The sequence below is a fragment of the Solanum pennellii genome, chromosome 6, assembly GCF_001406875.1.
Source record: "Solanum pennellii chromosome 6, SPENNV200".
In the NCBI taxonomy this organism is placed as follows: Eukaryota; Viridiplantae; Streptophyta; class Magnoliopsida; order Solanales; family Solanaceae; genus Solanum; species Solanum pennellii.
In genome coordinates, this window is record NC_028642.1 from 50,786,393 (window position 1) to 50,797,984 (window position 11,592).

The window sequence follows — 11,592 nt, forward strand, 5'->3', positions numbered from 1 at the left end:
TTTCAATTAAACTTATATCCTTCCCTATACATATGATATAAATTTATATCATCGAGTTAAATTACTTCAAGTTTAACGGAAATATTATTCTTAAATCTCAATCAAGTTGAGATTGAATATATGAATTTTTACCATGAATTTAGAAGTAGAATTAAGATTTATGTTTTTCTTAATTAAAACAAAATTAGAGCCCGTTTGAATTGGTTTAGAAGTCGGTCAAACCTACTTTTAAATCAACTTTTGACTTCTGAAAGTGTTAGGCAAATATAAAAAGTAATTAAAATAAGTTACGAAGTGTCTGACAAAGTAAAAAATGACTCAAAATAAGTCAAAAATGATTTAAAATAAGTCAGAAACCAAAAGTCGGTCTCCCATTATTATTTTTTTTGACTTAAAAATCATTTCAGTTTAACTTTTTATTTTTAATTTAAAAGCTATTTTTTTAAGTCAATCCAGACGGACTCTTAATATACAGGTCAAACCTCATTAAATTTTTTTTAAATATTTGAAAGAAAAGTTTGAGAGATTTTGAACAGCAGAAGGGGCATATTAGTCAAGAAGAAACAAAAACAACACGCTTTGCAATAATTGGTGAAATTTTAGTCTGCAATTAACAATCCCATAGCATCACGTCTGGTTTATATCTGGAAAAAAGCCATTTGAATGTCATTTTCTTGGCCAGCCATCTCTATTATCTCTCTTCACTTTAATTTTGAGTGATACTTTCTTCGTCCATCTGACTCAACACACATCTTTTAAGAAACAATAAATTCGAAGAGTAATTTTACTATATATCATCAGTCACCCCTATTGGTTACACGTCATCTAAATGCTAAAAAATAAATTAATTCAAAAGTAAATAAAATGGTAAAATATCTCTTGTGTTTTTCAAACTGAACAAATTATTTTTAGTATAGTGAACAAGTAAAAATAGTCGGAGCTAGGGATAAAGTTAGGGTAAGTAGGGATATAATATAAAAAGAAAGAAAAGCATATAAGTATTGTGTTTTTTCTTCATTGATCAGTGTACAAATAAGAAGTCTTTGGAAGTTGTGTGAGTTTTCAGAAAGCCTTTGAAGTTCGCCGGAAAATAGCAATATTTTCAATTCAAGCCAATCAGGTCTATTACGTTGATATTTTACATAGCATCAAATTTTAGAAAGAAAAAAATATATGAAAAAACTTAAATTTCCCATTCTTCCATGCATTATTTTTTTTTTTTGGTTGCAGATTCTGAAATGTTTCTCTCTGTGTTCATTATGACAAAATTAATTTGTGTTTCGTGTGGAACTAAGTCAAGCTTTAGATCTATCTGCAAATTACATAGGTTATAGAAATATGAAAGATTTCATTTTTATATCTATCAAGCGCGTGCACTTTTTTTTTTTAAATCTTTCACTTAGTTGGAAGGGAAGAGTGCTTACTATCTGAGTAACCCCCTCTTGTAACCAAAATTTTGGTTGATCAATAAAAAATCTCCTTGAAACATGATGATTTTGTGTGTAAGTTATGTTTACAAAAGATTTTTTAAATTTGTGTGTATCTTTTCTTGCATATACATGAGTCATTTATATATCATGAGGAGAAAAAAAAAGGAATTGGAAAAACATTTGTACTACTTTTTATTATATTTGGAGGTAGCTTCTCCCAAGAAAATAAAAATTTAATTCTTCAAATACTAATTAATTTGGATGATTATGTGAGTTATTATTGCTTAAATTCTTGTATTGGATGTTGTTTTTTTTTTTTAGTGAGAGAGAGATTTTAGAATCATTTCTCAAATCTCTTGTTTTAAATTTCTTCTTTGTTTAATCTCTTGGAATACTTAGTTCTACACATGCACGTCTTTTCTATGAGGTGTTTTAGAGATACATATAACAATTTTACCGTCGTTTTTAATACTACTTTTTTATTAAAAAAAATCTAATTTGGAGAAATTCTCCATGAAGAACAAGTTCCAAACATTGATTTGGGTTATATATATATATATATATATATATATATATATATTTATTTTTTTTACTACATCATCAATCATGGAGTTACTTCTGCTTCATCTTTCGTTTATTTAATTAGACCTAACTACCTCTTCAATTTCTACTGAATGGAAGAAAAAAAATGATATAAGTTATTGCTTAGATTCTTGTATTGAAAGCGTTTTCATAAATTTAATCGAAACTTTAAAAAATATTATAGAAGATGAATTGAAGAATCAATTTTTGGACTTTTTTTTTGGAGTATAAGCGAAATTTATCCGAAAAACTGATTTGGGCAAATTTTTGGAGTTAGATTTTTTTTTTTGAAGATGGTAAATTTTCAAAAAAAAAAAGAAAAGAAAAGAAAAAACCAAATTTCATGAAGAAACGATATTTTTAATTTTTTTTAGAAAAAATCTATGATCAAACTAGAGCTAATTAGTTCATAGATTTCTTGTTCTAAATTTCTACTAATTTTTCTCTTGTTATAGAATGAGATATGTCCGATTTATTCATTACTCTCAAAATTAAAACATAGGTGTTAATTAATTAATTAATTAATTAATTAAATATAAATGTGTTATATTCTCTTTTATGTGGTTAATTAATTAAAACAGATGGGAAGAGGAAAGATAGAGATAAAGAGGATAGAGAACAACACAAACAGGCAGGTTACATTTTGCAAGAGAAGAAATGGATTGTTGAAGAAAGCCTATGAACTCTCTGTTCTATGTGAAGCTGAGATTGCTCTTATTGTTTTCTCCACACGTGGACGCGTCTATGAATACTCAAACAACAAGTAATTTCTTATTTATTTTTGATATAGTTAAATTGTTCGATTAGATTTTTACCTTTCGCGATGATATATATCGTTATATAACATATAGTATATAGACATAATATGTCATTTCATTAGCATCTACTTCTTTCTTGATATCATAATCCATATCTTGATGTTTGAAATCTGAATGATCATTTTGTTAGTGCATAAAATAAATGAGACGTAGAAAAAATCTTACTCGTTTGGACTTTTGTGTTAGTGATGTTCAATTTAATTAGGAGCTTGAAGGAACAAAACATATATGACCACACTGTTCCTCAAAATTAACAGTAGTTGTTTCACACACAAATGACAGAATCGAAGGTGGAAGATACTTACCATTAATTCTTCTCGTCTTTAATGTATTTGATTTATATGTAAAAAATATTATCATAAAAGGATTTATATATAATAATCTAGATAAATATACTATGAAAGGTTTGAAGGGTAGATAACATAATTAATATAGAATATATTTGTGAAACTTATTTTCCTTACTTTCACTAGAAAATTAGTCTATTTTTCTCAATTTTAAGAAATTTGTTTCTTTTTTTGAGAAAAAAAATAATATTCTAAAAGTTTGGCTAACCAAAACGGAGAAGATAAAAAAAAAAAGTAAAATATAAAATATTTTCCCCCTTATCGAAAATATCCTATATATCCAACACCGTACCTAAGTCACAAAAGATCAATAAGAAAAGTGATCTTGGGCCTAATTAACTTTATCTTTGAAGGTTTGCTTATGAGGTAAAAATTATAATAAGAAAAGTGATTTGAGGCATAATTAACTCTACCTCAAAACTTAATTCATGAGGTAAAAACTATCCAAATCATATAGGAAAGACACAGTCGATCATTAACCATCAATATGAGATACTAATACTTTTCGTACAGTTAATCTTGTTAACTGGAGCGTGAACAATATAATATGAAGACCCAACATCAAAATAAGTTAAGAAATGAGATGAATATGACTTTAATATCACATAATCACAATTAAAAAAAGAAAGGCATTCTCAGGTGATATCGAATAATAGTACTAGTGTTTTAGGAGATGTTCACACATATAGTTTAACTTAGTTGAATCTCTCTATACCGAATCCTCGAGCCCTTTGTCGAAGCTTAGTTAATAATTCAATCTCAAATGCTAGTTTATGAAAATGAGATCTGTCAAAAGCTAAACCATATTAGAAGATTAATAATTGCCACTTCGTTCTGATTTTTGAATAAAACACAAAATTTGCTTTTAAAAAAGAAAAATATTAATAATAAAAAAAATTGCCATATCCATCACCAGCCTGTGATATAATTAAGTGAAATAAAATGTCCTCTCATGATAAAGTTTTGGATGAGATGATTTACACTTCAGTATAGTATAATAGTATCAAAGCTGTCCGTAGGTATAAGTTTTGAGTTTGAACCGTACAGTAACCAACTCACTATTATTAATTAAAAGCGAATTTTTCACGTGCTTGGCCGTGCGTGTTCTCTCTCTAACTTCTTTAAATTCTTAAATGAGATGGTTTATACACTTAATCAACTATGATAATTCTGTAAAAGCTTGATGTGTGTGTATATATATATATATATGCAAGAAAAGTGAATGAGTGGCAAATAATATTTATTGGTTTATACATGAAAAAGTGTCAAGGACACTCCAGATTAATAAGTACTAAAAGAAGTATATATTGAGAAGTCCCATCATGAGTGACTTGTGACTATTGTGTTCTGCTGTTATGAGGGCCTTTTTGTTTCCTCTTGTAGCTTATGCATTATAATTATAAAGTTCTCCTGCTTTGGTTTGTATCTATTCTAGTTCTAGTCAATATATGTTCTCTCTTTCACTTTTATGTCTACATATAATATTAATTAATTAAAAAAGTACTTCTCCCATATATAAGGTCTCCCTATTGCATGCATATGGAATATTTTTTTTAAAAAAAAAGTACATATTATTATCACCCTAAAATGTAAAAAAGGTATGACTCCAAAGATAGTGCAACATAAAAGGAGAGAAGAGAAATCTTCAAAAATTACATCATCACAAATTAGATTTTCTTATCAATGTTTTTTTTTTAATCTGCACTCTGATGAGTAAATCATTCTCTTGCTTTTAGTTGTTTCCATTGCTAGCTTTTGGTTTCATTGAACATGATCTTTTATGCAACAAAAAGTACTACCTATCTTTGTACTAATTTATATTGCATTGTTTGAATTTCAAGAGACAGTTTTTAATATTAAGACTGAATTTAGACATATAATTTTTAAGTGTTTTATAATAAAATTTACATATTTAAAAATTAGATAAAAAGTATGATAAGTCGTAATAATTCTGATTTAATTTCAATGTTGATAGAGATGACTCAAAGAGAAGAGTTCATTGTTTAGGTCCTACTCTGGGTCTGTAGCTGACAGCGGCAGTGATTTTCTTATCGATTATTGTAGATTAATAAGACCCAAAACCTTAAAGGTTTAATCCAATGGCTTGTTTTAATTGACCACCTGGAAATATAAATGATAAAAAAAAATATTCTTATTAGACACTTTCCGTTTAAATTTAGAAAATGACTTTTGGGCATGTGTGTTCTCAAGTACCTATTAAATTGACTACTTAAAATATGTATCACCTTATTTTTAATTATATACATTAGCCTCAATATTTATTGTTTATAAAGTATATGATAAAACTTTTGGTATACACAGCATTAAGGCAACTATTGAACGATACAAGAAGGCAACTGCTGAAACCTCTAATGCTTGCACCACTCAAGAGCTCAATGCTCAGGTAATTAGTTAAGCAAAACCATTAGTGCTAATAACTTTTTGATGCTAAACAATAAATATTCATCATTAATTCTATTTCACGATGGATTATTATAAAAAAAACAAATTATTAGCTATATGACAAAATATTGTTTTGGCTGTCATGTATGTAGTTTTATCAACAAGAATCAAAAAAGCTGCGCCAACAGATACAAATGATGCAGAATTCAAACAGGTAACACCATAATTAATTCAATAAATTAAATTTGGGATGAATTTTAAAACTAATTCGATTAATCGTTTTCTAATAGTTTATATGCACAAAATATTTTATATATTCCACGTGTAGGCATCTGGTTGGTGAAGGATTAAGTTGTTTGAACGTAAGAGAGCTGAAGCAGTTGGAAAATAGACTTGAACGAGGCATCAGCAGAATCAGATCAAAAAAGGTAATATTTGTAAAATTGGTTGGATTACTAAAATATTGTTGTAAGTGCATACTATTGCATTGTTTGGAGTTGCAAACCATACACATTTTTATTGTGATAGACCTTAGAAGTTACTCGCGCTTTGAAGTTACGCGTTATGATAAAATTATTTCATGAAAATATGACTCGGAAAGTTTGTTTCAAGCCATTTGGATCTGCTCACATATAGTACAAGGCCCTAACAAAAACTTTGATATGTGTCATATAGAGAAAGGAAACAAAAACTTTGATATTATTTTTGTTTGGTAATTAAATGAATTATAAGAAAACAAATGAATTAATTGAAACTTGATAAGAGTTAGACAACATTGATTATGATTCATTTTTTAGTCCATCGTGATCCAACTTGTCACAGATAATCGATATACGATCCGTTCATTTATTAATTTAACTCACTTTAATTTGATCCGTTCATTTATTAACTTAACTCACTTTAATTTGATCTGTCCATTTGACAACATAACATGTAGTGAAAATGTTAGCCTAAGTAGCAAAATATTTTATGTTGATTATACAAATCCTCATACAATAACTTTGATGTTTGTTATGTGGTTGAACAGCATGAGATGATACTGGCTGAAACTGAGAATTTGCAGAAGAGGGTAATAATTTATTGAAAATTGTTTTTATCCTTTTTATGTTTTAGGTTCAGACTAAATATAATTATGCTTTGGCATATTTTATAGTCTTTTAACTTGCTGTTTTCATAGGAAATTCTACTGGAACAGGAGAATGCATTCCTTAGATCAAAGGTACTTAATTACTAGCACACATTTCTTTTAAATTGGTAAACTTAGAAAAAGAAAACATTTTTATATTTATAGATAGACATTAACATCGATAATCACTCAAACTTGTTAGTATATTTTTTTAGACACTTAAACTATGGTCTATTCCACTTCATGAAAATATTATTGCTTTCAGATAGCAGAAAATGAGAGGCTTCAGGAACTAAGCATGATGCCAGCAGCAGGAGGACAAGATTACAGTGCAATACAGCAATATTTAGCAAGAAATATGCTTCAACTTAATATGATGGAAGGCCAAGGAGTCTCTTCCTATGATCCATTGCCTCCTCCTCATCATGACAAGAAGTCCCTTGAACTTCAGTAGAGTATGTAGTCTTCACTTCCTCAAACAATAATCTTTATATTGTCACTATTAATTTTTTTAGTTCAAGTTATATACACTGTTAGAGTAATTAAGTAAAGTTTGTACTATCAATAAGTCACATATACATGTCATAGCAAATAACCTATCTTACTTTCGAGATTCCAAATATCACAGTACAAGTAGTATCATTTAGGTGACAAAGCCCAAATTTGAGCCAAGAGTCTTTCAGAGACAGTCTCTCTATCTCTATGAGGTAGGGTTAAGATTTGCATACACTCTACTCTCTCCAGACCCCACTTGTGGGATTTCACCGGATATGTTCTTATTGAATATAATGTAAAAGATTTACACCAATGGTATATCTAGCTTGAACCTTTTTGTTGGAAAACTAAGCTCAAAATGTATGTTTGAACTTACCGATTTCTCCACTGATGATTCGTGTTTCTTTTGATGCAGATAAAATCCCCAGCAAGAGGTTTGAGAATTTTACAAAAGAACTTTTAATGTCTACAACCTATCAAGTAATCTCTAATGATTGTATGTTGCTTAAATTAGTACCTTATTTTGTGTATTTGAATTGTTTGTTTTGGGATTTGTAAGAAATTTGAACTTATGATGAGCTTAGAAAGTATGTTGAAGTTCATTTTCTATTAGTCTTATAGCCCTCAAAGTCAATAGAAATAGGACTGATAAACCAGCAAATCCGACTTATACGGAATGAGTACATATATACTTTCTGAAGATAATCACGAATACAGAGAATTTATAAAACAAAAGTAACAAAATCAGTTAATTATGAGGAACAAAAGATGTTATAACGTGAAATGAAAGTGGCAATACGGATGGTTCATAATTCTGATGGAAAGTTAGGTAGGGTGAAACCTCAGAGACAGGGAAAAAATACTTGCATCAAAGTACTAGCATATAAAATAAAAAAGACTGGTTATGAGTTACCAATTGTCTTTAACAATTTTGCATAGCTCGAGTACGAATTTCCCTTCCTTGTACTTTTGCGATGGCTCAACAGTTCTTTCATACTTCCAGCCCAATACCTCGTCGCAATCCACACAGTGTATGTCAGCAATTGTGTGGAGACCAGTTGTGAGACGTTTTTGTTCATAGGTTCCAACAACAACATTTCTCACATGAGCAAAAAGGAAAGCCTTGCCTTTCTTTGACTGAAAAACAGATAGTTATTTTTTCTACAGTTAATGGACAGAAACCAGACGATCACAGATAAAGTGCACGACAATACCAATCTAGTAACTATACATGGGCAGATGAAATCGTTCACCTGGAAGTTGGTAGAGATGATATCATCGTGAAATGAGACATGTCTTCGACATTTGTAGCAGCTGTAAGAGCGAGTTTTGACTAATTCATCCATCCAACAAAACCGTAAGACAAAAGTTAATACTTAACACCAGGACAACTGGATACAAGGAGTAAGCCAAACTTAGAAGGAAATGAAAACGATCCAGAAATCTGTACTAGTTTATACTTACAAAATTACATCAACAACTAATAGAATAGATACTGACCTGTGAGCTCCTCAGTCTCTCTTTGAGCTTTCTCTAAGCTATCTTTCAATTCACGAATTTCTTTTTCTGCCTCTAAACGAGCAGTACGCTCTTCCTCCAACTGCTTTTCAAGACTATGCATAGTCTTGTTCATCTTAGATTCAACCTATCAAATATGTATAGATAGGTCCATAAAATGCTCAAAAGCACTATTAAGAAAAAATAAGATGAACTACCTTCATAGACCATAGCCAAAAACTAGAATTCGTTATGAGTCAAATAATATTTTATCTCGTATAAGGAATTTCCCAAATTAAACTTTTAGCATTAACAAATTAAAATAAATAATCTAATATTCATGTTTGACAATACTTTTGAATGCAATTTACAAATAGATAACTTTCCTGATGAACAAAACTCAATTAATTTCATCCCAAAATTTGCAAATTGGCCTCTCGCAAGAGACTGTCGAAAGTCGAAGCTGACATCAGCTATCAATGTAGCTGTTGAAAATGATTTCTGCAATAAATGTCTCGCAGAAACGAGAACGTATTGAGCTAGAACAAAAGCAATTTAACAGTCTCACTTTTTTGGTCTGTTTCTCTCTGTGAAAACAGAAAATCATATCTTTCAGTGTTGTCCCACCGCTTATTAGACGTAGAATATCTTAAAAAGGAAAAAAAGAGAGGCTAATCGAAACAAATTGATGATTATAGCAACTTAGGCAAAAGTGTGCCTACAGTGGTACCTACCATTGTAGTTATTCGCCTTTTTTGCTCCACTAAAGAGAACCTCTGCAGTCGTTCCTTCAACTCAGTTACCCCTTCCTTTAAATCTCCGAGCATAGAACTAACCTCCAATGAGTCATTACGAAGCTTCATCTTCTATAAATGAGAAGATGAAAAGATAGGTTATTGCTCCCCTTCATCTCCACATTAAGAAAATCCAACAAATTAGTTAATGTTGTATACATACCTTTACTTCCTCAAATAAGTTACTCGTATATGGTTTTCCACAGGTTGTTTCTACAACCATATTCACATGGAAAATAAGTTCACTCAATTGTTTAGCTTTCTTCGCTGGATCTTCAGTTTTATTGTCGAAAAGCACTTGTCTATTCCCACACATCTTAAGAACTTCCTGCAATGGTAGGAAGAATTAATTTTGGAACGATCTACACATTCTTGAGCACGCAAAGGTGAAAATAGCAATGGACAAATGGGAGTATTTTTAAAGTAACTATAACAATTCTCTAGTAGATTCATCCCAAAAACTGAATACATTTAGCTACGGAAGGAAAAAGAATTGTCATGAGCCAACAAAAATTCTTCGTGAATATAACCGTTGAAGAATGAAGATCAAGAAATCATCCAAAATTGGAACAAAATGAAGAAGCCTCTTAAGTAGACGAATGTTAAAACACCTGTATATTAGTTAGTAGAATCAGTCAGCTTATTCCAAAGGATATAGTGCAAATACATTAAACAATAAATCTCTGAACGGGACTTTACCTTTAAATCCTCGGGGCAGGAATGATCTAAGTGATCATTCAAAGAGTCATTATCTTCGAGCTTATCCCCTCCAGTGAAGACCACAATCATGTAATCAGTAATTTTGGTCCCAAAGAGCTTCTTAAAGTACTGGATAGCAGCCTGTTCTTCTTTTGAAAAGCTAGTTCGTACAGACAAAACAAAAAGAACAGCGTGGACACCAGCATCAGCCAAATCAATGCATTTACCAATTTCTTTTCCAACTAATCCAGATTCAGCTGTAAAACAAAATCCTGCATTTTCCACAAGGCACAGACTAAGCTATCAGTGACTTTACAGATTATCTGACGGATATAAGAAATAGCGAAGCAAGATTCAGAAAATTCATGTTATCTACTAGGCAAATTTCCTATGATGGTATTCACTTTTCCCATATACTAAGGCGTTCTTTCTGCAAATGTAATGCATCATTAGCTTGTTTCAAGTATGCTACAACAACATACCCCGTGTAATCCCACAACTGGTATCTGAGGGAGGTGGTGTGTACACAGCCTTACCTTTACTATGTGAAGGTAGAGAGACTGTTTTCAGATAGACCCTCGGGGTTTCAAGTATACTACTTGTCATATAATAGGAAATGTTAATCATACACACATAAAATAATTGACTCTACACTTCTCTTAGAATTAATTGACTTCAAGGTTCTAGTTAACACATAACAGTAAAAAACGAGCTCATTCATAATTGACAATACCAGGGGTATCGATGACATCAAGAATCTGTCCATCGTCTAATCGAGTCCTTTGAATCTCACAAGTTCTTGTAACAGCCCCAGCGCTAGACCTCAACTGGAATGCATCTCTACCAAGAATGCTATTGCCTGTAGCACTTTTTCCTTCACCTATACACCCAATCATAAGTAGTGTCTGAGCTTCATTCGCAATAAACTCCCAATCATCACTGACTGAATTTCCTCCCATCGTATCTTATCGGATCAAATTACCTTAAGCAACAGGTCACAGTCAGGTTAACCATGAAACAGCTGAATTAAAAGATCATCAACAACAAACCAAGTCTTTCTGATTGTTATATAAATCTATATAATGGTAACCCTTCAAGCCATTGGAAGCAGAACAAAATAGCCACTTTTTTTAAGAAGGGATTTCACATGCATATCTAAAAACCTTTAACAATGATATCCAAGACGGATTAGTTCCTGGATATGGGAAAACTAAGATCAGGATCATGTTTAGGCCGAACTTAGTAACTTACAAATTTTAAGTTTAACTCAATTATTTACACTTGAAACCATAATTGTAAAATTCAAAAACAATAAGGTTCAAAATTCTGGCTTCGCTTCTGATCTCATAGACTGAGATATTACAATATCTACATTTTCTTGGTGGAAATCAGGTTTTAAGT

At 30.7% G+C, this 11,592-nt stretch overlaps 2 protein-coding genes and 1 pseudogene across 3 annotated transcripts; 1 reads left to right on the forward strand and 2 right to left on the reverse strand.

Annotated features, from left to right (window-relative positions):
* Window positions 1–927: 927 nt before the first annotated feature.
* Window positions 928–7,813, forward strand: LOC107022584 (agamous-like MADS-box protein AGL11). 2 transcript variants are annotated; one of them, XM_015223178.2, is made up of 9 exons: window positions 928–1,120; window positions 2,594–2,775; window positions 5,500–5,581; window positions 5,733–5,794; window positions 5,909–6,008; window positions 6,608–6,649; window positions 6,758–6,799; window positions 6,972–7,161; window positions 7,617–7,813. In XM_015223178.2, exons 2-8 carry the CDS (start codon window positions 2,594–2,596, stop codon window positions 7,158–7,160), a joined length of 699 nt encoding a protein of 232 aa, XP_015078664.1. In that variant the 5' UTR covers window positions 928–1,120; the 3' UTR covers window position 7,161; window positions 7,617–7,813. The 2 variants fall into 2 exon arrangements, with proteins under 2 accessions (XP_015078664.1, XP_015078663.1); XM_015223177.2 differs by lacking the exon at window positions 928–1,120 and adding an exon at window positions 1,208–1,502.
* An 87-nt stretch (window positions 7,814–7,900) lies between these two features.
* On the reverse strand, window positions 7,901–8,547 carry LOC107022970 (protein yippee-like At4g27745). The gene is made up of 2 exons (XM_015223526.2): window positions 8,455–8,547; window positions 7,901–8,338 (listed from the first exon to the last, which is right to left on the reverse strand). The coding sequence occupies exons 1-2, from the start codon at window positions 8,545–8,547 to the stop codon at window positions 8,111–8,113; spliced, it is 321 nt and encodes a 106-aa protein (XP_015079012.1). The 3' UTR covers window positions 7,901–8,110.
* A 134-nt stretch (window positions 8,548–8,681) lies between these two features.
* LOC107022414 lies at window positions 8,682–11,150 on the reverse strand (annotated as a pseudogene).
* Between the last annotated feature and the right edge of the window lie 442 nt (window positions 11,151–11,592).

Coding starts and splice junctions, on each gene's coding strand:
- LOC107022584 (XM_015223177.2), top strand. Junction 5,795..5,908: donor ATGATGCAGAATTCAAACAG/GTAACACCATAA, acceptor TTCCACGTGTAG/GCATCTGGTTGGTGAAGGAT. Junction 6,650..6,757: donor CTGAGAATTTGCAGAAGAGG/GTAATAATTTAT, acceptor CTGTTTTCATAG/GAAATTCTACTGGAACAGGA.
- LOC107022970 (XM_015223526.2), bottom strand. CDS start 8,547: ATGGATGAATTAGTCAAAACTCGCTCTTACAGCTGCTACAAATGTCGA. Junction 8,339..8,454: donor TCATCTCTACCAACTTCCAG/GTGAACGATTTC, acceptor TCTGTTTTTCAG/TCAAAGAAAGGCAAGGCTTT.